General features: G+C 38.7%; 1 protein-coding gene across 3 annotated transcripts in view; it reads left to right on the forward strand.

Moving 5' to 3' along the window:
- The first annotated feature begins 994 nt into the window (after positions 1–994).
- Positions 995–24,847, forward strand: part of CAST (calpastatin) — a 104,024-nt gene continuing 80,171 nt past the window's right edge. The window contains exons 1-2 of one of the 3 annotated variants that reach the window (XM_012638817.1): positions 995–1,212; positions 14,837–14,899. In XM_012638817.1, the coding sequence (XP_012494271.1) occupies positions 1,144–1,212; positions 14,837–14,899 (132 nt within the window). In that variant the 5' untranslated portion in view covers positions 995–1,143. Of the gene's footprint in view, positions 1,213–1,717; positions 1,893–14,836; positions 14,900–24,847 lie in introns of those variants that run through there. The other 2 variants (XM_012638821.1, XM_012638819.1) reach the window with 2 other exon arrangements.

A 24,847-nucleotide genomic window follows, 5' to 3' on the forward strand; every position in this document is an offset into this window, starting at 1 on the left:
AATATGCTGAAAAAAAAAAAAAAAGAATGCTGCCAGCCTATTTCTTAAGGAAGAGGAGGTCAGAATCCCTAAAACTGAGGGGTAGAGGGGAAACCAGAATGCCGTTCTATCAGGCACCTTATTCCCTAAAATCTGGCTTCCTTCTCTTGAACTGTCTAAAACACAAGACAGCAGAGAGTGGCGACCCCAAGTCCAAAACTGAGGCTGCTATTGCAGGGTAACAGGTTTTTCCGTCAGGTCTGATCATGAACCAGCAGCAACCGCAGGTTGACAGTCTCTCCAGATGAGCATGTTCTAGTAGGGGTTGTCAAATTTCACTGCCAACCCCAAACCAGGAAGTGTTGTTTAAGATGAGCCCAAGACAAAAGCAATCCAGCCTCAGAAACAAAATCCGTCAAACTCCTGAAAAGCTCTAAGGGTTTAAATTTGGGACTGTTCTCCATTTTGTATTAGAAACTACGTCCTCTCTTCTCCACAGTAGATTATAAACTTTAGAAATTACCGGAAAAAAAAAAACCCAAATCAAAACAAAGAAAGTAAAATGACAAAAAACAAACACAGGCGGGTGCACGCTCGTACACACAGATCAATTTGTTTTTATGATCCTCTTCCTTATCTAGGCAGTCCAGGCTTGGGCCAGATTTGAGCTGGTAAATTCTCCCAGCTAAACCAGGGTAGAATGCAGAAAAGGTTTCTAATTCTCCACATTCTTAGGGGGAGGGTCGAGGCGTAAGTGGGCCACGCCCAGGTCCCTCTGTCCCGTTGCACAACTGCAAGATACGTCTGGGCAAGTCGAAGGAGGAACCTTGCAACCTCCAGCCCCGTCTTTCTGACCAACGGGGAACCGAGCAGTCCTGGGGGCCAGGGAGGGTCACTGGCTGAGGACCCGGAGCAGAGGGTGCTAAGTTGCAGCCCGGCAGCCCAGGACAGTTACGGCGGGGGCCCAGGCCGGCAGCGGCAGGAAGGGGAGGGCCCACTGGGGCGAGGGGGAGCCCGGGCGCGGGCTTGGGGTTGGGTCGGAAAAGCTGCCTCACGGGCGCGCTCGCCTGCCCCTCCGCCCGCTCCCTCCCTGTGCTCCCCGCCCGGCCTCGCTTCCACCCTCCGCTGCGCCTTCCCAGAGGCAGTGCCCGCAGCGGCCTCGCCATGTCCCAGCCTGGCCAGAAGCCCGCCGCCTCCCCGCGGCCCCGGCGCAGCGCCCGCCACACCCAGGAGGTGAGTGGCGCTCCGGTCCGAGCCGCAGGGCTGGGCGATGGAGGGACCGGAGTCCCGGAGCCCTGGGCTGCCTTTTCAGGGCGTTGCCGGGCCTGCCCGGCCTACTGCCCCTTGCGCTCCATCTCTGGCCAGGAAAGGGCCCGGGCTCAGTGCCGGCCACCAGGCAGGTGGCTGGAGGTGGCTAGGGATTCCCGGGCCTGGGTCAAGTGCGTTGGGCGGCGCTTTGGCTGGGTAGGGGGCGGGGGGCGCGTCGAGAAAAGTTGGCTGATAAGACATGGGTGAAATGAGAACGAGGATTAAGGGGTAATAAAGTTCCTTCAGGACCCTTAGAGAGACTGGGGTCGTTTCGTTAGCGGGATCCTGTCTTTTCTATTAAGTCTGTGCTGCCGGGCGTGGCTGCCTGTAGAAATAACACCTCTTCCCTAACTAGCCCCGAGCCAAACCGGGAGGGGCGGGGCCAGGATAGCGGGGCGGAGCCAAAGTCGGACCCCGCCCCCAGGTGCCTGCTCACCTGGCAGCTGCGGGATGAGCAGAGCTCAGTGCTAGTCAGGTCTCCGCCAGGCGAATTGTGAGCCGGCGCCCCCCAGCACCGCACCCCGCGCCCTCGCCGGGTCCTCTGCCTCGAGGATCGGAGCAAGCCGGTTGTCGCCATGGCATTCGCAAGCTGGTGGTACAAGATGGTAAATAGTAGCGGTTGTGCCTGGGCAGGACTGGGAAGGGAGTGCATTTGTTTTGCTGTTCTTGGCATGTGGACGAAGTATTGTCCGAGGTTTGGCGGGGAAGGGGTGGGGACCGGTGCGATCTCCTGGCAGACTTCAGTTTAGGCTCCGGGAGAGGACGAGGACTCACCCTCCTGTGGTATGTGCGAGCGCGCCCGGGCGTCCGCATGCATGTCTCCCGCCCTGGAATAGTGCACCAGGCTCTCTCGTGCTCATGAGTTGAATGGAACAGAATTGCTGCTAGAGGAATTCTGTTCCAGGAGGTGGATTCCTGAAGCTCACAACTTTTAGAGGAAGGTGGTCGGATGTGTATTCGCCAGCGCAAAGCAGGAGAGGCTGCTGGGATGGGAAGCAAAGAAAAAATCCGAAACACAAGGGACAGAAAAACTGAGATCAAGACCGGTGGGGAGAGAGAAGGGAGGAGACAGAGAGGAAGAGAGAGAGCGAGTTCCATTTGTTTAGTGCATTGAATAAATGCCAATTAAGTATGATCCAGTCAAGCTGGCACTTCTGTTTTGGAACCAGGAAGCATGATTTAACTTTAGATTGCTTTCCAAAAAAAAAAAAAAATCCAAAAGTTTTGTTGACGGAGAAAGCCAAAATATTTATGTCCCATTGATTTATGGTGAGAATTTCAAAAAATTAGGTACAACTCTCTCTCTCAGCATGTGATTTGGGGAAAAGCAAAGATGTCATCAGACACACCTTGGAGCTAGAAATCTTGTGTTAGAATCAGTAAACTGTTAACTTATCAGCCAATGAACATTTATGAGCATCTACTATGTGCCAGGCTGTACTGCGTACTAGCATCCAAGTACATAGTGGAGACCAACACTGAGTTCTTCTTCTCCAATGGCAATGAGTCAACCTTTTTGAATCTGTTTCCACATGTGTAAAATGGAGGTGATATGCACTACATAAGGATTGGTGAGCACTATATTCATAAATCAAGATGCTATTGACATATATATTTAAAGATTGGGAATTCCAATTTCTCTTGAGATATTTCTTTGTGAATGTTTTCCAATACATTTTCTAGGCTTCTTAAATGTAGCATTTTATTGATGTGCTAAGAGCAAAAGTTTGCTTTGAGTCATTATTGTCCTAAGTTTCTTATCAAAATGCACCGTGTGTATTATCTTCAAATACTGTTGGCAGTGGTTCAGAGTTGACATCAGACTTCTCCTTCCAAACTCATGATTCTCTAAAGGAAATTATACTGAGTTACTTGGAAGAAAATAGTTTAAATTTATGCTTTTAACTCTGTTATGTTTAGTCAAAGCCTAACTTTTTGCTAAAACCTCTCTTAGAATCCAGTTTTGGAACTATTATAAAAATATTTTGCTATTAGTAACCTCCTAGAATCAGTAGCATGCCTGTGATTAAGCTTTAACTTTTCCCAAACTAGTACTGTCCAATAGAAATACAGTGTGAGCCACATATGTGATTTTAAATTTCCTAGTAGCCACATTAACAAAAGCAAAAAGAAGACAGGAAAAATAAAGTAAGTATATTTTATTTAACCCACTATATCCCAGATATTATTTCAACATGTAATTGATGTACCAACCACTGAAATATTTTACATTCTTTTTCATATTAATTCTTCAAAATCCACTGTATATTTTACACGTACAGCACATCACAATTCACACTTGCTACATTCTAAGTGTTCAATAGCCACAAGTGACTAGTGGCTGCAGTATTGGACAGTATAGCTCTAGACCATGGATTCCTAAACTTTTTTTTTTTTTTTTTTTTGGTGGTGGTGGCGGGTGGGTGATCACAGATCATTCTGAGATACAAATGAAGTTATGGACTGTTTTCCCACAATAAAACACACACATACGCAAATGCCATTTCTCATATAGCTTCAGGGAGTTCAAAGATTTCTTAAAAGACCACCCATAAATCCCCCAAAGGCCCGTGGAGCCAATTTATAACATATACACATATACAATCCAAAAAACATACTATATATGCATGTATACATATGCACATATTTATATATAAGACACATATGTATAATGCATATATATTGATATAGATTTATGTATGTTTTTATCTATGGTTATAGATGTAGATATACATACACAGACATCTCAAAATACTTGTGGTAAATCCTATAATTAAAACATTTTTAGTGGGGTCCTATAAATACTAGAAAGGTTGTGCATGACCTAACTTTCAAAGTTTAGGCAGAATAAAAAAATAATTAAAAGATGTATCTAAGATATATTTAAGAACATGCCACCTATAAAGGTAGTCAGTAAAATATTACAATGTATGTTTCTACATTGAATGTCATCAATACTATTGATTTTATCTTCTGAAGAATTATGTAGTAAACACACACACATACAAAACTTGAACAAGCTAGATTTGGAGACCATCTGATGAGCGTCATAATGATCAAGCATGAAGGAGAGTTAATTTGGCTTATACCAGCAATCATGTTCCTGAGTCATAAGTTGATTCCATTAGGCCATGTTAATTAAAGGTGTGTCTTAGCCTAATTAGACTCATGGACCCAGTGACAGCATGATCAAGGAACCCAGTCATTTGAGAGGCCCCATCATTGCAGCCAGCCTGGGAAGAGTGTCACAAGCCTCCCATGGCAGGACAGACCACTTGGCTGCAGTAAACTTTAGGAGTAAGGAAGGTGAGATTATAGGGCCTGCAAAAAGCTGCAGACTTTAGGGTAGTGGGAACGCAGAAGTCAAATACAACTTTCCTCTTTGAGCTGGCAATCCCTGAATTAGTTAGCTTCCCACTGCATATCAGTCTTTTAAACTAAGAGTAATATCTGATAATATTTTTCTTTAATCAGTTTTGACGCTTCTCAGAAAGTTAATTATATTCTACAAGTGCTTTTTAAAGAATGATGTAGCCCTCTGGTGGTGGGAACAGTGGGTGGGCATTTGAGATCGAAGGTGGACAGGTGGTAGGTAATTAGTTCTGAGTAGTTTGTCTCAGCAGATACAGGACTACACTAAACAGACCATCCTTTTGTTTTTCCCTTGAGGTATTTTTAAGATGGAAATCCTACTAATGTGCTACTAAAAAGTTCTGTTCTTTAAGTTGTCACATTTTCTTTTCATGGAAACTTACCAAGAAAGCTTTACAGGTACCGTAAAGAAAAGAAGTATACCAGGTACTTACCAGTTAAGGAAAATGCAAACACAACTCCATCCGATGAACAGTATTTATGTGAGTTACCACCTCAGATGGGAGAGTCAGTTAACTCAGGAGGAAAAGGGTCTGTGGTATAGTTTCCTGAAAATGTGTAGAATTCATTTTGACTATAGAAAACTCATAGAACACATGAATGAATTGGTAATTGTCAAATATGTTCACAGTTGTTTATCCTCCACCTACTATGTGTCAGTTTTTGTGCATGGTGCTATAGATACAAAAATTGTGTGGGTGGTCCATGCCTGACCTTCTCTTGCATTTCTCATGGATAAAACTATGCGTACATCCTAATGACTACTGAAGTGGCAAAAAAGTAACTATTTAAATTCTCATGACATCTCCTTTGACTTAGAAAAAAACTCAAAAAGCCTCACTGCAGGTAGATCCCAAAAGCTAATCTGTGGCAGTTAGTTAGACAATCAACACTACCTCTGAAACCTGGACAAAAATTATTTACCTTTAGAATGTCATCTTGGCATGCCCACCAAAATCTTAAAATATTAGAAAAAAGACCACTTGGGGTTCAATGAAACCCAGGGATTTCAGAATTATAGCCATGTAGTTAATCCTTAATACACATCTTTTTTAAAATATGAGACTACCAAAGAAAGTTACTCTTACAATTTTGTAATTTGATATCAAATGTTTTTAGAGGAGCAGAAAGGTATTATGTATGGAAAGCCAGGCCTTTCATTTTCTTAATTTCTTTAATTATTACCCTCCCTACAACACCTAGCTCATAGCACTCACTGATTTTTTTTTTTTAATAAATAAAACCTGCCTCCTACATTTGCCTTCTCCATAAACTTGGGATTTTCAGTATTAAAACTAAATGAAACAGCTAGGATTTTGCCTTTGCATAACTCTAGGTAGACAAATACTCGTTAGATAAGGGGATTCTGAATTTTTAAAACTTTTTATTAGGAATTTTTTACATGTGCACAGAAAAAGAGAGGATAATGAGGTCCCCATATACCAATCAGTTGACATCAGTAATTATCTTTGTGCCAATCTTGTTTTATCTATTAACCCCCACACCCACCAACACACATACACACACACACACACACACCCTTTAAACATATTTTAAATTATGGGAATTGCAAATTTAAGTGTCATCCCTGGAATCAAATTGCCATAGATTGTTGGGAAAATGAATTCTGTATTCCTCCATGTAGTTTATTTCCTTGGGTGTTATATGGAGATGTGAGACTAATATAGTTGTAAGACAGAGTAATAAAAACTTATTAGGTGAACTTGATAATGTTCCTTTCTACTTTAGAGAAAGTAAAATGTTCTAATGTTTATGGTCTTAGAAAATGAAACTTTCAAACCTTTGCTTACTTCTCATGTTCATTTCATTGGCACCTAATTCACCACAATCAGATTAATGCCAAAGAAAAAGAAAGGAGTGGAATAATTTCAATTGTACTCTTAAAATGAACTAGACAATGGGCTGGGCTTCTCATTAACATCAGCTCATATCATAAATATGCTAGCTCCTGGGGTAGGTACCATTAGCTATATTTTATGAGGAGAACCTTAAAGATTAAATTATTTGCTCAAGGTCACATAGCCTTCCAAATCCATGCTCTTCCTTTCCTATCAGAGTTTATCACAGTCAACTAAGAGACAGAAACAACTCTGAGTATTTATTTATTCATTTATAGAGGAAGGGTCTCACCCTGTTGTCCAGGCTGGAGTGCAGTGGTGCAGTTATAGCTTACTGTAACCTCAAATTCCTGGGTTCAAGAGATCCTCCTGCCTCAGCCTCCTGAGTAGCTGGAACTACAGGGGAATGACACCATGCCCAGCCAATTTTTTGTAGAGATGGGGGTATTCATATGTTGCCCAGGATGGTCTTGAATCCCTGACCTCAAGTGATCCTCTCATCTTGGTCTCCCAAAGTGGTGGGATTACAGGCATGAGCCACCACACCTCACCAACTCTGAGTATGTAAAACAAAGGGAATATAATGTAGGGAGTTGGTTACCCAGGTTACAGGAAAGGCTGGAAAGCCAGTAGGGGAGGTGAAGCAACCCAGAGATTAGAAATTGCAGGAAGCTGCTACCATCCCTAGGCAGGAGGGACAGAGGAAGGAGCAGGATCTCCCTGGGGAAGCTAGAACCACAGCTGAACTGTCCTGAAGGAGATGCTACTGGAGAGACCCTCAGAGGCAGAGAGAAAGCGGGAAAATACCACTCAGCCCCTACTTCCAATCTCCTGGCTGTGCCTGCCATTGGCCAAACCCAGCTTGAGGCGCTCCATCAAATGAAATGCAGCAGAAAGATCAGCTGCGATACCAACAGAGCAGGGCTAGGCCAAGGGCAAGGAATCCACCTGAAGGTATATAGGCCCAGGATCTGCACCCAGGGAGACTGTTTTGAAGCAAACCCAGGTTTACATTTTGCTCCTTCTGCTTGTTTGCTGAATAATCTTGTTTTAACAACCAGAATACTTACACAAATAGATTTTAAGGTATTCTGTAGGAAATACCAATTTGTACATTGTCTCTTAATTTTTTAAGCTATTTCCTTGGCCTCTTCCTCTCTTATCTAACTTACTGATCTGAAAAGAGCAAAAGTACTTCTCAGGGAATATTTAACGGTTTGTGGAAATGTGATCATTCAATCAAGAATTGTTTATCATGGGCCCACCACACAACTAGAAAAAAAAGAATATAATTTATTATCTGATTGGGAAGGCAAGATGACATACATTTATCAGATAACAATAACAAGAATGTATACAATAAAGGGCTAATTTGTTTGCTTTACTAGAAAATAGTCTAAAGTACAGATATGAAGATATGATGGTTCATTAACAGGGCAAGGCTCAGAATTAGAATTAGACAGGAAATGCCCGTGTGAACATAGGGCACTGTGCTCCTTTACTGAGCAATCGGAGTTTACCCAGGTGGAGCCCAGTGCTGCACCGGCCTGCCTGACCCTGTGAACTGCCCCGTGGGTGCCGACACAGTGGGGTGGTTTGAGAAGCAGAAACCTCCACTTCCTGTCATGGTGCCCACAAATCTCCCCTCAAAACCAGTGTTTCCCAATCCTGGCTGCATATTGGAATCAGCTGGGGAATTTTAAAATACTATATCCATGCCCAGGCCCCACCCTATGCAAACTAAATATAAATCCCTGTGCATCAGCACTAGTGTTTCCAAAAGCCTCCCAGGTGCTTGCAACATGCACTGAAGGATGGGACCCACCGTTAACCAGAGGCTTCCTAATCCTCAGGAGGCCTCTGAAGCAAGCCTTTCTGCGCATGTGTGACTGGAGTGAGAGCTGACATTCCTGTGCTGGGAAAGTCCAGAGGGCACCAAGATAACCTTTTATTGCTTCATCATTTTGCCACAGCTGTCCCTGGACGTGCAAATATTATCTCTATGGCCTTGTCTCCAAGTCGAAGAACAATTTTCAAGCTTTCAAATAAGTCACCCATTAAAGCATATGATATAGTATTTTTTAGTGTATGTTCACAGGGTAGTGCAACCATCACCATAATTTTAATTTTTTTTTTAATGAGCAAAGGCATTTCAGAAGCACAGTAGCATTTGGTACTCTTGCAAAAGCTGTTTTTCTGTCTTCTTTCTCCTTTTATATGAGTAGCCGTTTGTTTGATTTTATCTTATTTTGAGTGTCACGTACCCTTGTCTGTGCGTGTCTCTGTGTGTATCTGGGTAATAACAGGGAGGTGCCCAAGTGCCGCAAGCTGGAGCCCAGCACTGGCAGAGGCCTCAGTGGGGCGAGAGCTCAGGCTCCAAGCCCTATTGCTCTTAGCTCTTGTTGATTTTCTCACGGGTTTATGGGTTTGCTGGAACAGACGATTTTAAGCATATAAATGCTATCTCCGAGAATGAGGACAAAGGACAGCTGTACTTGCCAAATATGTGGTGATGTGGGGTGAAAACAATTTGGAAAATATTCCTTGTTAAGGGAAGACAGGAAAGCCCTTTATTTGATTTCTTCCCTGCCTCTGAACTCCTGTAGCACACACCACCTCTAGCCTTCATCTTAGCCCCCATGTCATTTCTGGAATGTAGAAATTCTTTACTGCTTTAGGGCTGGTATCCTGTCCTGCTCTTCCTGTCTTTGGCCCCTCCAGCTGCTAATATGGGATAGAATTCATAAGAATTGTGTGGTTGACTAGTTTTATAAAACTAGTTTTAGAATAGGAAGGTTTTCTGCTTTGTTGATTTTTGAGTTGTTTTCTTTTCATTTTAGAGCACTGGATTGCTCTAAGGCCTTCTTGAGGAAAATCAAAAGATCTCAGCTAGTTTTTAACAAGATCCAGAGCAACCCAGTCTCTGGCCCACAGACTATAATCCTGACTAACGTGACCAAGAAACACATGTGAACACAGGGCACTGTGCTCCTTCATTGAGCAGTCAGAGTTTACCCAGGGGGAGCCCAGTGCTGCACCGGCTGCCTGACCCTGCGAACCTCCCCATGTGGTTCCCAAGCGCCCTGCCCCTCTTACCCCTCCCTACCCTCCAACTACATGCAATAGTGGTAAGCAAAGTTTTCTCCCTTTACTCTTAGAAAGATTTGTTGCAGGTTCCTGAGCTGGATCAAATTTGACATATATCATTCCCAAGTATTTCATTCTACCCCCTCAATTATGTCAAGAGTGCTCAATTATTCTGTGAATCCTGAATTTTAAAATCAGGCACTTTGAATCTCTCTCAGCGAAAAGATATAACTGATTTTACATTGTTAACAGACTGATGAGTAAGTTCCAAGAAATGATCAGGGCAATGGTTAGTTTATAAAGTTGTTATTTACTAGAAATTAAATGGTATTAGGGAATTCTTGTTAATTCTATTAGGGTAATAATAGTAATGGGTTTGTATGGGGAAATATGCTCAATTTGAGGAGATGCATGGTGAAATGTTTTTTAAAGTTTCAGGATGTCTGTAATTTACTTTCCAATACAGGTATATATAGACAAATAGATATTCTCTCTCTCTCTCTCTCTCTCTCTCTCTCTCTCTCTTCAACCCCCCCCAAAACATGGCAAAATATGGCAACTATGTTAATACTTTTTGAAATCTAAGTGGTGGGAATATGGACATTCATTGTAGTATTCTTTCAACTTTTCTGTATGTTGGAAAAATTTCATAATAAAAAGCTAGGTTAAAAGAAGGAACTGAAAAATTTAATCCGTGAAGTTCCAAAAAAGTTGGCATTTGAGGCCGGGCGCGGTGGCTCACGCCTGTAATCCTAGCTCTCTGGGAGGCTGAGGCGGGCGGATTGTTTGAGCTCAGGAGTTCGAGACCAGCCTGAGCAAGAGCGAGACCCCGCCTCTACTAAAATTAGAAAGAAATTAATCGGCCAACTAAAAATATATAGAAAAAATTAGCCGGGCATGGTGGCACATGCCTGTAGTCCCAGCTACTCGGGAGGCTGGGGCAGTAGGATCACTTGAGCCCAGGAGTTTGAGGTTGCTGTGAGCTAGGCTGACGGCACTCACTCTAGCCAGGGCAACAGAGTGAGACTCTGTCTCAAAAAAAAAAAAAAAAATTGGCATTTGATTATAAGTAATTTTTATTTATTTCCTATTTTGTAACAGAGCTTTCTATTGAGAACAAATATTTCTTTTGAGATCACAAAATAACAATGCTTATAATATCAAATTTTTAAGTTGTAATTATAACTCAATATTTTTTAAAGCATTCATTACCTATATTCCCCCCAAACCATTATTTGGAACCTGCATAATTTTAAGGGATTTTGAGCATTTCAATGGAATCAAGTAACTGATGATGTTGGTTAATCTAGAGGACTACAATGGAATCCCTTTTGAAGTACCATCAGGAAAAAATTTTTAATTTTTTTAAAGAAATCATCTATATACCTATGTTTAAGGGAGAAAAGACTGTATGTACATTTACCGTGGGGTAATAACTCATGATATATATTTGCCACATGAGCAGGAAGCAGAGTGGGACCATGTAGAGAGCATGGAGCCTTGGACTGGACAAGAGAGAGTTGGATTTTGAAATTTTCTTATTTGTAAAATGGAATGATAACGCTTCTCGACAAGAAATGAAGCACTCAAAACAGCAAACACTCAATGAAAGAGTAGATATTGATATTGTTGTTTTTATTTTACCTAATCTGAAAAAATATGAGTTGCAGATAAAAAATGGATTAATATCATGATTGTAAAATTACCAGTTTTGGAAGGAGACAGATTTGGTAAACCTCTGTCTTTGTAGATCTTTCCTTATCAAATATTACCTCCGAATGTTAAATGATTCTTTTAGAGATGTTTAAAGAAAAATTATAGTCAAAATACATTTAACAGAGTTGATTTGAACAAAGAACAATTCATGAATTGGGTAGTACTCAAAACGGAAAGAGGTTCCAAGAGCTTCAACCGCTCCAGCAGCATGAGCAGTGAGCTTTTATAGGCTGAATATGATTGGCTACAGCTAGGCATTTACCTTCTTTGGGTGTGGTCTGGTGGAAGGTTTGTAGTTATTATAACCAATTAGCTGGCTGTCTGTTTGTGATTGGCTGTCATTCACTTTTTGTTGTTGTTGTTGTTCTCATTTGTTTGTTTTAAGTCAGTTACAAGAAACACCTTCAAGTTAAGTTTCAGTTTGCTCGTGTAAGGGCTCTGAGTATAGAGTATAGAGAGACAATTTCATGTTAATGGCCTCCTTACTTTAACAGAGATAAGTAATGGTCCCCCCAAGTCTGGCTTTTACAAATGTTTTGTTCGCCAATTATTCTAATATTTATCAATTACCATCTAGCTCTGATATATAAGTGGGCTTTAAAGTGGTTCCTTTCTTTTTTCAAGATTCATTACTCATTGCTGATTGCCCTCAACTATAGACAAACAAACCCTTGACTAGGACATATAGGTAAAGCAAGCCCCATGTTGGGTTTCATCTGCCAAGCTGTTGCAGCCTGGCTGCTTTTCAGTGGATTCCAATCACTAATCCATGAGAGTGTTTCTTTTGGGTAAGAATTGTACAGTCATGAAAGTGATTTATTGCTAGTCGTTCATACAAAGAACTTTTAAGGAAAGATTTCAGCCACATGTTCTGGTATTCCTTGGCCATTTTTAGTAGCATATCTGTTGATACAATTAAAGGGAAAGTTAACTAATTCCATTTAGCATGGTATAGTGGCAAACAACAGATTTTAATCACAAAACCTGCTTTGCGACATTTTCCCATTTACTAATTATGTGTCCTGGTGTAAAACACAAAATAGCTATTATTCTAGTTTTCTCATTCATAAAACCATATGAGCCTCCTTTTTTATACCAAATAAGAATGTATATGAAATTGTCTTGTAGATAATAAATTATCTTCTTCATTGAGTCACATATCCAGGTTGTGATTCTTCTTTAGGGAACATAATAATATTTTGTATTTTGGTTTAACTGAGGGTTTTTGGGATTGAATCCAATGGTAAGCTTTTATTTTTCTCATATCTGGCTCCCTTTTCCTACTTTCTTGAATATTCCACAGTATGCATATAACAAAATAATGCTTTGTACTCCCTATTCAGGAACATATACTTTTTTTTTCACTCAAACAAATTCAGTAAACTTATGACTTATTTTATCTTATCGCCAAAACAAATGAGCATGTAAGCTACTTGAAGCTTTTATATACCATGTAAAAATATTTGCATTAAGGAGGAGTTGGTTAATGGGTACAAAGTTACAGTTAGAAGGAATAAGTTCAGGTGTTCTATTGCACAGTAGGGTGACAATAATGTACTGGATATTTCAGAATAACTAGGAAAAATTTTGAATGTTCTCATCACAAAGAAATGATAAATGTTTGTGGTGATAGATTTGGTAATTATCCTGATTTGATCATAACACAATGTATTCATGTATCAAAATATCATATTGCAGCCACAAATATGTATAGTTATTGTGTATCAATTAAAAATAAAACTTTAATAATTGTATTCATCCCCAGTGTCCTAGTAAAAAAAATACTCTTGTTTCTAGACATAATGAAACCTTAAAGCCATAATACATAGGAGAAGTTGCAGGATGGTCTTTGCCCTTGAGGTTTTATCCTTCTACATTGGTGAATCCTCAGTTGGAAGAACTCTGGGGAATTCCCAAGAGCCATCAGAAGGGACAGGTGACTTGGAAGACTGCGGAGGACCTTTGAGTCCATGCTGAACTCAGGCTTAAATATGGCTTCACATACAACATGGTCCTTAGAGATCTCATCTCCATGATGAACCAGATATCTACCATGCTGGAAATTTGGGCTTTAAAATTCCATGAGGCATTTTGTAGGAGATGAGATGCTGCCTTGGCATCACCATCATCTCTGCATCCAGTTAATTACAGCCTGACTCTCTGGATCCCAAATGAATGTCTGTAGCATCTCTTGATTTTTGAGGGCCACCTAACCTACATTGGTATAGAATTATCAACATTCTTGGCTGGGCGCAGTGGCTTATGCTGTAATCCCAGTGCTTTGGGAGGCTTAGGTGTCGCTCCATGAATTAATATCAAACGTGTTTGCAGACAGGATTTGTCTTAGGAGTTTTGCAGAGCTTTGCCCTGAAGGAATATGTGAACGTGTTGGTTTGCATTTCAAATGCTGTTACACTCGGAAGGGCGTCTCTGAAAGACAGTAGCGGCTGTATCCCACAAGGCGCCGCTTTTCTCAGACCTAAAGGTTTGGATTTGCTTTGTAAAGCACAAGTGAATCTGTTAAAAACTACAGGCTGAGAGCTGACAATGGAGTGCCCCCCGGAACAGACAGCTGCCTGAATGGCTAAAAACAAAGCTCTTGTTTAAACTACTCTAGACAACCTGTCTCCATTCACAGTAACCTAATAAACATGGAGCCAATATATCTCTGTTTAACCCCTCTGTTAAATGATAAACTTACTTTAGAACTTAGAAGTTAACCTTTGAAAGATTTTGTAACCGTTTGCTCACGTAGACAGAATTAGTTAAAGAATCTGTAGAAGCCTTCTGTAGAAGCCTTTTGAAAATCTGTTAACCTGAGAGGAACTACCGGCTGTTATGTAAATCTGTTACCCCTGGCAATTATTCACTATTCCCTACAAGTTACCATGTAAGACCTCATTCGGGGCTTTTTGAGACCCACGGAGAAGGTCTAAGCTCCCTGAGATCACGCTTTGCCTATAATCTTTATAAACTTATAAAACTATATCTTTGTCTCTGTGTATTCTTTTATTTCTTTCATTTTCCATTTTTCTCTATTATTTTCTTATCCTTTGCAACTCTACCAAAGGGACCTGGATTTTTGCTGGCAGCTTAGCTACCTCCCCGCACTTAGGCAGGAGGATCACTTGAGGCCAGGAGTTCCAGACCAGTCTAGGCATAGTGGGACCCCATGTCTACAAAAAATTTAACATTAAACAGGTGTGGTGACCTGCCTGTAGTACTAGGTACTCGGGAGGCTGAGGCGGGAGGCTAGCTTGAGCCCAGGAGTTCAAGGCTGCAGTGAGCAATGATTTCACCACGTATTCTAGCCTGGTTGACAAGAGAGCAAGACCCTATCTCTAAGAGAACAAAAACGAAAACCAAAAAACAAAATTACCAACATTCTCAGGAGGAAGATTAAAGTGGTCCCTAGTTTTTAAAGTCTGTGCATTTAGCTTTTGGGATTTAAAGTCACTGTTATCTTGTATCATCTTGCTTTATTAAGAATTTTTTTTTTTTTTACATTTTTATAGCATGTCAGTGAAAAAACCAGTGGATCGCCTTCCAAACCAGTAGAAAAGAAAGGATCAGATGAGGTAATTTCATTTCATTTTCTCTTCCTTTTAAACCATAAATTCTGTCTTGAAATATTAAATAATGATGTAGCAAAGAGCTTCTACTGCAGTTGATAAATTTAGTTTTAACTAAGATTTGATTCAAGAATATACGTGGAAATCATTAAAACTAAATACAAACTCAAATGTTCCTGGGAAAAGATCTTTATAAATAGTTTCCATTAAGAAATAGAATCCAGTTATTTAGAGGGTTTTCCCTATAGAAATTGGTGAATCTTAATTGTTTTGTTGGTAAATGTGGCAAGTATATGGAAGGGAAACCAAATGCTATAGTAGAAAGGAAAATCTTCATGAGAGTGCACCATGAAAGGAGGACAGTGGCAGCCTGGATTAACCAGTCTTTCAGGTTTGTAAACAAAAGGAAGAGAGAACTATTTTCATCTTCATGGATTCTCTGGAAATACTAGCAAAACTAAATCTCTCCACTTTGAGATGGGTTTTCTTTGAGCCTGTGAATTTCTCCTTTCACTGCATGATACACCATCCCCTGCGCTGTCAACATTGACCTACTTCTCTACTGAAGGGTCGTGTGAAAGTTCTGTCGTTCAAAAGGGTACCGTATTTGCCTCCCTTCAGCTGCTTTTTATGTGTTAAATCTCAATAGACATATTCATCTTCATTCAGTAGAAATTGTGTCATTTCTAAGATATAAAAGCCATATAGGCCGGTCCTGAAAGGTGTATGAAAACTTAGAAAGCGTGAAGTGATCATTTTATTTTTTCTCTACATTATCAACAGTAAACAGGTGTTTTTTAGAAATTTAGTTCCTCTTCCTGCTTATTTTAGTTTCATAATATTCAATATGTAAGGAGGCTGCTATGGCAGAGCCTATTATGTATTCTGCAATGAGATTTACTCTTCGTTTTTCTACCATTGTTCCCATTATCAATACCCATGAAAATATAATTTAGATGATTTTTTATCAAGAAAATTTATAGTGAGTTTTTTATAGCCATAAATGGAAAATGTTTCTTTAATAACAGAAAATAAAAGGAAACTTACATTAAAATTTCATCCTGTTTCTTGGTTAAATTATTAAAAAATAAATTTCCATTTGAAAAACCAAAATTTTTCCTTTTTACTAGGATAAAAATTTATGTTTGTTTACACCAACCATTATGAATTTGTTAAGTCCATCTCAGATGCAGAGGAATTATAAGCCCAAAAGTTGCATGGACTAACAAGCCAAAGATAAAATGACTAGAGAGCAGGAAAAAGAAAAATGGAAACATTCAACATCAGCATCTTTAAATACAGTGGAATAAATAAGTCTTTCCAAACCTGCAATCAAATCTATTTAAAGTATTTGACTGACACATCTGGCCACACTGGAGGAGTGGGAGCCTTTTAGCAACATATTTCAGTGAAGTCCTGGGGAATGGAATTTAAAGCATAAAATGGGCCTGATTTCACAGAGCCAATTTTAAAAGCTTCAAATTTAACAATGGATATATTTTTATGAGTAAAGAAAGGGAGATACAAATAGAAGAGATAGAAATTGTGCCTTAAAGGAAAAAATATTTGATACATTTTCTTTAGCTAAACAGCATTGGTGGCATTCTTTCCCTCGGTATTTACAAAATTTTGTGTATATTCTCAATATGATAACATCATGTGTTCATAATTATATATGCTGATTTTAGTACTTTTAGTGATCATACAGCTAAAATATAATCATTGAAGAAAATTTAGAAAGTACCAAAGAATTTAAAGAAAATAAATACTATCACCTAGAAATCTAGCACCTAGAGAGAATTAGGCTCTCATCTTGGTGGTTTTCCCTTTGTCTTTTTTCTATACATATATGTTTAGTGAAATATTGCATATCCCAATGTTTAAGCAAAGATAACAAAGAAGTATTATTAACATTTTAGCCTCTACTTAAAATGATAAAAAAAAAAATGTGCTTCATGATAGATAAATCTTTTCCAGTTAAAAAAAGGCCTATCAATGTGTGTGGCTTTTGAGTGCATAGAACATCATTTTTCAAGTACCTTGGCATTTGATATGGCATTTAATCTGGTCATTATTTTGTGCTCTGTTTTTGAGGGTAGGGGGACTAGATAAATGGTCACATTTCTGTATGGAGTCTGACCATTCAGGAGAGAGAGGGTCTTTCACAAGTGTCGACTTACTTTGTTTCAGACGCACGACACAAGTGGTTCACCAATTGTGCTTTTCAATATGGTTCAACTGGTTTTCATTATAGTGGAGATGCTTCCTGTATTTTGGCACTTAATTGACTTTCTTTAGTGTTTAGTAAAGTTATATCTTCTTCTATGAGAAAATGAGAGAATAGAAACTGCTCAAGAGAATATTTATACCAGGAATTCTTGGAATTAACTCATAATGACAGTGGTTAGCTTCTTGAATCTAGTCTCTTCCAGTTTGCTTGGGTTACAACCTATGAAATGACTTTTCATTTTAGACTCTGTTCTATGTGTCATTTGGGTGTAACTCCTCATGCGTTTTAACAGAGGTGCTTTAGGTTTACGAGTTTGGAGATCATCATCATGGAGCATTCCATGTCTCCTCTTTTCTGGGATTTTTCTGTGATTCCTGGTACATTTGTCTTCTTCTATGTGTAGGTCATCATGAAATAATTTAGGTCCCTGCTTGCCTTTCTATAAGTGAAACTGGTTTACATAGGTATTAGAATAACTTATGTAGAGCCTATCAGATAGGTATTCATGAGTAGTGCATGAAGTTAAGTTCAAAGCCCACAGTTATTCTAAAACACCAGGCATTATGTAGACATTATAACAATTGTTGATCCATCCTAAGACACAAATTCAGGTTGAATTCTGAGAGAAATTTAGAAAGTTTACAAAATTCAGGACAAATATTTTGTGCCACTCTGAGGCCACAGTAAAAGCATCTTCTTTCTCATCTGCTGTGGAAGCTTTGAAGAGCCACGTTCACAACCCAGTTAACCTGCTGTGGAGGCAGCATAATGTACTTGCTGAGTGCAGGCTTCAGAGTCTGACTGCCCGGATTTGAATGCCAGCTCTGCCACTTCCTACCTGTGTGTCCTTAGGCAAGTTACTTTGCCTAACTAAGGACACTTTTCTCATCTGCAAAATGGGGATAATAATAACTTCTACATGAGAGTTAATGTGCAGAGCAATGAGACCATCTATATGAAGTATCTATAACAATGTCTGGGACATAAGAAGTGTCTATAAGTGTTAGCCGCTGTTATTAGTGTTATTGATGTTATTTTATTATTATTACTATTATTATTAGGCCAATAAAGAGAGCTTGATTGACAGAAAAGGTGAGACCCTTATTGATTTCTAACCATGGGATGGGACAGGACTTGAGTATTTGACTGATTATATATTGCAAAGCCTTTCCCATTAAAAAAGAAGGAAATTAATATGCCTTTAAATTAAGAATCTGTGATATACAAAATGTTATATCATTGGATAGGGAATGATTAATAAAAAACAAGTACTTTACCTCTACAAAGAAATATATAAATATATCAGCATTATATCACACAGCAATAATATACCCTTCATTACCACACTTTGGATTTGTGTGCTGAATTACCTGAAATTTTAGGTCCCATCAAAATCGTCTCTGGGATGGTGCTGGAGCCCATACTTCTAAGAGAAGTATCCCAAGAATGGAAAAACAAGCACCACATGTACTCACTATCGAATTGGTACTAACTGGTCAACACTTAAACGCACATATGCAAGTAGCATTCTTCGGGTGTCAGGCAGGAGGGAAGGGGGATGGGTAAATGCACACCTACTGGGTGCAGTATATACTGTCTGGGGATGGGCACACTTGTAGCTATGACTTGGACAGTGCAGAAGCAATATATGTAACCTCAATGTTTGTACCCCCATAATATTTTGAAATAAAAAAAATTGTCTCTGAAAAGATTATACCTTATGGCATATGGAATCAGAATCAAATATTAACAAAATATTGAAGGAATTGAATGGAAGTTAAATTCACTGACTTCAGCATAGATCATGAGTCCTAGAACCCCGATGGACAGAGCCATTAAATGTTATTCCAGAAATATCCTGTTTAAAGTAAAAATGTTTTCATTCTTCTATGTAGACTTTATAAACTTCTCAAAGATAATGGAATGACTGGTTAAAAAGGGATAATAACCTGAAATCATGCCCAAAGCAAGGTACCTGTCTTGTCTAAGGACTGAATATGTATGATTCTTGTCACAATGTCAATGACATTTTAACATATAACAATGTCTATAATAGCTGTCATAGCCTTATAAGAAATGGGAAGCAAAACTTTATGGCAAGTTGACATCACAAGGTCTTTTATGTTCCAAATAACATTATTACAGAATGCTTAGTAAATGTGTAGAGCAGCGTCTTAGTACCATAAAAAAAAAAAAAAAAAAATCTCTATTCCTCATTTTCCTGGACATTACATGAGATAATGCAGTGATTCTCAAGTTGTAACATACCTAAGGATCACCTGGAGATAGTATGAAAAATTCAGACTTCTGGGCCCCCTTCCCAGCAATTCAATTCAGATTTAGATCTAAGGTGGGACCAAGGAATCAGTATTTTTACTAATTACTCCAGGTGATTCTTCTCTTACGCCAGTGGTATTCTCAGCACATTTTGAGTAACACTGAAATAATTCTTATGGAGTATGTAGCACACATAAGCATTTTTTCTTTTTTTCTTTTCATATTTTCTTTTTAAGATGAGCCCTCTTCCCTCCTCCCTACCCCACTTTCCCTGCCATATTCTGGGGATGCCTGGCTCTAGAGCACATCAAGAGACCTGCAGTTTCAAAGAGTCATTGGACCATGTGAGAGGTTTTTGCTGGAGGGAGCAGGTGCTGGTCCTATGTCTTCCCACTTCTCACAGGACCTGGTTCCTTTGATTATTCCTTCTTTCCTTTCACTATTTAATCATTCCTCTTTAGGCCACATATTAGTTCAGTCTTCTTCCTAGTAAATTGTTTTAAAATATTTCCTTTGAAACTACCCAAGCTCCCCTTTCATCTTTCTTTCAAACCCTCACTGCCAAAATTCTTGATTGAAATTACTGAGGAAAAGAGTGTAGAGAGAGAAGAGAGAAATGAAAGGCAAGTGTTGATGAATGCCTACACATAGGACACAGGAAGGAGAAATAGATGAGTAAGTCAAAGAAGCAGCCATCTAAGGGGCAGGGGAAGCTGGATGCTTGGGGTCATCAGTGGAGAGAGTGGAGAGTCACAGGGCTGATGCCGCTGATGCTTCCAGAATGATGAGGGCTGAGGCCAGGCCCTTGATTGGAGGTCAGGATGATGTTCTCTTCTGGACTGTTACTATGGAGTAACAGAAGGTACCCACTGTACTATGATTATGATTGAGAGGGTGCTGAGTGAGTGGAGATTCTGCCTACATGACTCTTCTTCCAATGTACATAGATTTATATAAACAGCAGATGAAGAAAAAAAATGAGTTGAAATCAGTGATTATTTACACAGAAAAAAATAAGTGTGTAAAGAAAACAATTATGCATGACACCAGTTAAAGAGTGGTAGGGCAGACTTCATTCAGGACCATTGCTATAGATGTAGGGCCCACCACAGTGGAGTTCTGCGGTAAAGAGAGAGTTTGTAGGGGTGGCTGGTTTTTCCAAGAGGACTTTGTAAACATTGGTTCCCTAAAGTCAACCTTAGTTTTGAAAATTGGATTCTTCGCACATCATTCTCAAATATGACATTCTGGTTACTCAAGGCCTTAGTACTAGTCAACTCTGAATACAATAAGTTAAAGTGGGGAGTCGGTAGATGGAAAATCACCAAGAGGAAACATCAGGGTAAGGGGATTCTGGCTAAACGGACCTAACAGGATTCCTGCTGAAGGCAGGTCAAGGTGATCAGACACCCGGGGGATCCTGGGGGGATGAGGGAACCTGATCAGATATCAGGGGGTGATCAGATATCAAGGATGGGGGATCGTGGCTAACATGACTTAGCAGGATTATTGCTAAAATTGGACAAGGCAGAGATGAATAGGTAAGTCCAAAAGTTGAGGCCTAGTTGAAAAAGAGCTCAGAGGAGCCTTACTAGAGTTTGGTAAAGGAGAGAATCTTTGTCGGGGTGACCGGGATGCTTCACATGTTATAGATTCCATGGTACTATTGTTCGGTACTATTCTCTGCCAGTTATTTATAGGTAAACGGATTCACTTCTTAATTAAACAATATCAAATAAGACAGACATTATCAGAAAAAAAAAAAAAGACAGACATTATCTGGGAAGAACTTACAAGTGAATTCTAAAACTATTTTATATTAATTCTTAGGATTCCATGCCTCCTGGTTTATTATTCACATTAGGGTTGGCATCTCTGGGCTCTCTATTTTAAAAATCAAGCCTCTGATTCCTAAATGATCTAATTTAAGCTTCAGGAGAAGAATTTTTGGACTTTAGAACATTCTAGTAACATATCACTTTGCAATCCAAAATCTGCAAGTACAGTTTTGAAGAAAAACATTTCTCTTATAGGAAACTGAGAGTTAAAACAATCTCATATTCACATTCCAATTTTGGTTTCACTTAGTACTTGGGATAAAAATTGCTTCTTTGAATATGATTTTGTCACTTTTTTCCTATTTACTTTCTTAATACAAAGAGTACGCTCAGTAAACTCTGAAACTATACATTTATTTCACAGAATAATGAAATAGAAAGGTGAATGACTAATGAATTTAAAAGATAATGACGGTACAAAGAAGAGAGGTTGCTGAAGTATTTCTTGGATAGGATATGGTGGTATCTGCCTGAATGTTAAACATATACTTCAGAGGACACCCAGTGGATAAAAGTAGGAATTCCTTGTTATGATACAGTGTTCAAAAAAATTAAAGAATGAAATATTTCTTGCCTCAGCAGTGATCACATTGTTGACTTTGTTTTTCTGAATGAACATATGTTAGGGGAGTGTGTGTGTGTGTGTATGTGTGTGTGTGTGTATGTGTGTTTTAAGAAGAGCTTTGGTTTTGCCCATTATATATAAATTTTCTTTAAATAATTAAAAACTTACAAATTATAAGATTGAAAATGTTAGAAGTATGATTAAACTTTTCCTTTAATAAAAACATAAATTATATTTAGAAATGTGAAATAAATGGCTGAGAGTCATGAATAAGAAAAGCAAACCTTTTTGACCCAGAAATTTCAATTCTAGGAATTTTTTCCAAGTTTATAATCAGAGGTATACTTGATGACATATATACAAGCATATTTATCATAGCTTTATTTGATAAACTAAGAAGTAAACACAGGTGTGGAAGTAATGAATTGATAAAATTATGCCATGAATGTAGTGACTAAGGCATCTTTAACACCACACTTTGAAAAACATTTAATGACAGAGGAAAATGTTTATGTTAGGTAAAACTTTTTTAAAAATGTAGGCCTACAATTCCATTTATGTAACGTAGTATGTTGTGCATATTTTTATATTCATAAAATAGAAAACATAACTGAAAGTAGTTGTAAGGATTTTGAGTAATTTATGTTTTTTCTTCCTACTTTCTCTTTATCCTAAATGTATTTTTTAAATCAGAAGAAAGAGAATAGTAAACAGCATATCTAATAAAAGAGTAAGGTCTTTTAACAGTGATTGAAACTAAACCTCTGCATCTGTTTGCTTAGAACTTAGAGAAATATTATATATTTGAGCCTTTTTACTTGGAGCCCCAAGAGGTATTTTTAGAGCAAGGCTGCTGCGGGGGTGTGTGTGTGTGTGTGTTGTGTGCTTATATGTGCACACATGCATGTGTTTGAGTAGAAGAGAATATGGACAGAAAATAAGGACTTATGCAGAAAGGTAGCTTGGAGGGCAAGAATTCTTAAATATTTTTGGTTCATGGTCCCTTTGCAATCTGATTAAAACTGTGATCTTTTCCCTGTAAACTACACATATATATGAATACAAAAAAATACCCCCCAAAAATGTTACATACAATTTAAAGAGGTTTATAGATATACACCATCCCCACCCCTGCAGGGGCAATCTTATCAACTAGATATATTTAGAAAGCACTGTCTAATACTATTTTCCTAGTTGGCTTTTTGATGTCTGAAATTCTACCATTAGCAACTTCCTTAACCTTTGAGTTAAACATTGCCTTCCCCTGGGTCTTGTTTTAAATTTTAAGTATTCCCAGGGGGGATGATATATATTCATTATTAATGCCTTAATAAGAAGTAGGCTTGACAGGAAGGAAAGAGAATAATGTAAGCACTGTTTTTCTGTAGATTGGTAAAGATAGTAGAGAACTAGAGATCTTTAATGATAAAAGCTAACACAGGCATTATACACATGTACACACACACACCGCTTACAGCAACCCAATTCTTCTGATGAGGAAATTGAGGCACAGCTTGATTAAATAACCCATCCAAGTTCGCACAGGTATTTAATAGTGAAGCCCAGTTAACTCACTTCCCAGAGTCTGTGCTTTTAACTAGTATTCAATGCTGATCATAAAATTGCCTATATTAAGAATTCTACCTTATAATATGGAGGACAACTCCATAGACTTCCCTACTGCTGTTATCAACTTTTGTAAATTCACTTCTCTACCTCTTCATTTACCTCTTTCTTCCTTGGGTTGTACCCTCTTATGAAGATCATAAAGCACGTTAAGTCATTCCAATTCCCATGAGGTGGGTATAGCTATTCCCCCTTTGTAGGCAGGAAATGAGGCTCAGCGGGAAGCTAAGTCAGAGCAGGGGCAGAACCAGAGAAGGAGAGCATTCTCCTGACTCCTAGTCAGGACTAGACCAGAAATACTTGAGCTGGATCATGTGGAGGATTTCCACCTGGAGGTGATGCATAGGAACTGAGTAATCACAAAACAAAACAAAACTAAACTAAAAAACCTTACAGGAGTGTGCTCACCATGTGCTCACCATAGTGTGTCTTACTGAGACCATTATACATGTGACGTTTTTTCATTCAGTACATGAATTGCTATATAGTGTTATAAGTTAATGATAAGGCTGATGCATTATGACTTATTCATGTGTTTCCTAGGGCCAGCATATTCTATTTACTGCTTTGCATTTGTGGTAGCACATGTTTGTATTTCTTCCGGCAATAAAAGCAATTTGTACTTATTTGTAGACTACATAAACTATGGTGTAAAAGAACATTTGTAAATAAGAGTCACAGTTTTATAATTGCTAGTGTTGGGGAATCTGCCTACACTTTTGAAAGACAATCTTTCTAGGTACTATTTTCAAATAAAGCATGTGTTTTCATGTGGAAACACAATACTTCTCACCATTTTATAGAGTGACTACTAAGTAATGGAGTTGATTTGTTAAAAAAATGTCAAAACGCACATATTTTAATGAGAGTTTTTATCCTGAAAAACACTACATTTCATCAAGTCTAAGAAATGCACTGTTAGGCAATTTTGTCATTGTGCAAATGTCGTAGCGTATATTTACAGAAAATAGATAATATATACAATTTTATTTATATATCTTTATCCATATGGAAAACCAAATGTCCGAGCACCATGACTGAATATCAGTCATTTCCCCTGCTTGATCTACAATGCCAATATCAACTGCCATATGTCGAGTTTCTATATATGCTCCATTATAATCGTATGGGACTACTGTTGTCTATGCAGCCCATTGTTGATGGAAACATCATTATTTGATGCATAACTGTATGCATTTCTTATTATATCATAATATCACATACTCTAAAGGCTGCTCTGGTCCAACCTAACAAAGCTTAAAAGCAGATCCAAAATGATCAAACTATTTCCAATTAACTTAACTGTGCCCTATTATCAGAATTATGGACTAGTTCTAAGGAAAAATCACTTTTTCTATTCAATAAAATAATTTTTTTATTATATAAAAAATAAAAGTTCATAGAAAATTTTCAACAGC

The sequence above is a fragment of the Propithecus coquereli genome, unplaced genomic scaffold (assembly GCF_000956105.1).
Source record: "Propithecus coquereli isolate 6110/MARCELLA unplaced genomic scaffold, Pcoq_1.0 Scaffold135, whole genome shotgun sequence".
In the NCBI taxonomy this organism is placed as follows: domain Eukaryota; kingdom Metazoa; phylum Chordata; class Mammalia; order Primates; family Indriidae; genus Propithecus; species Propithecus coquereli.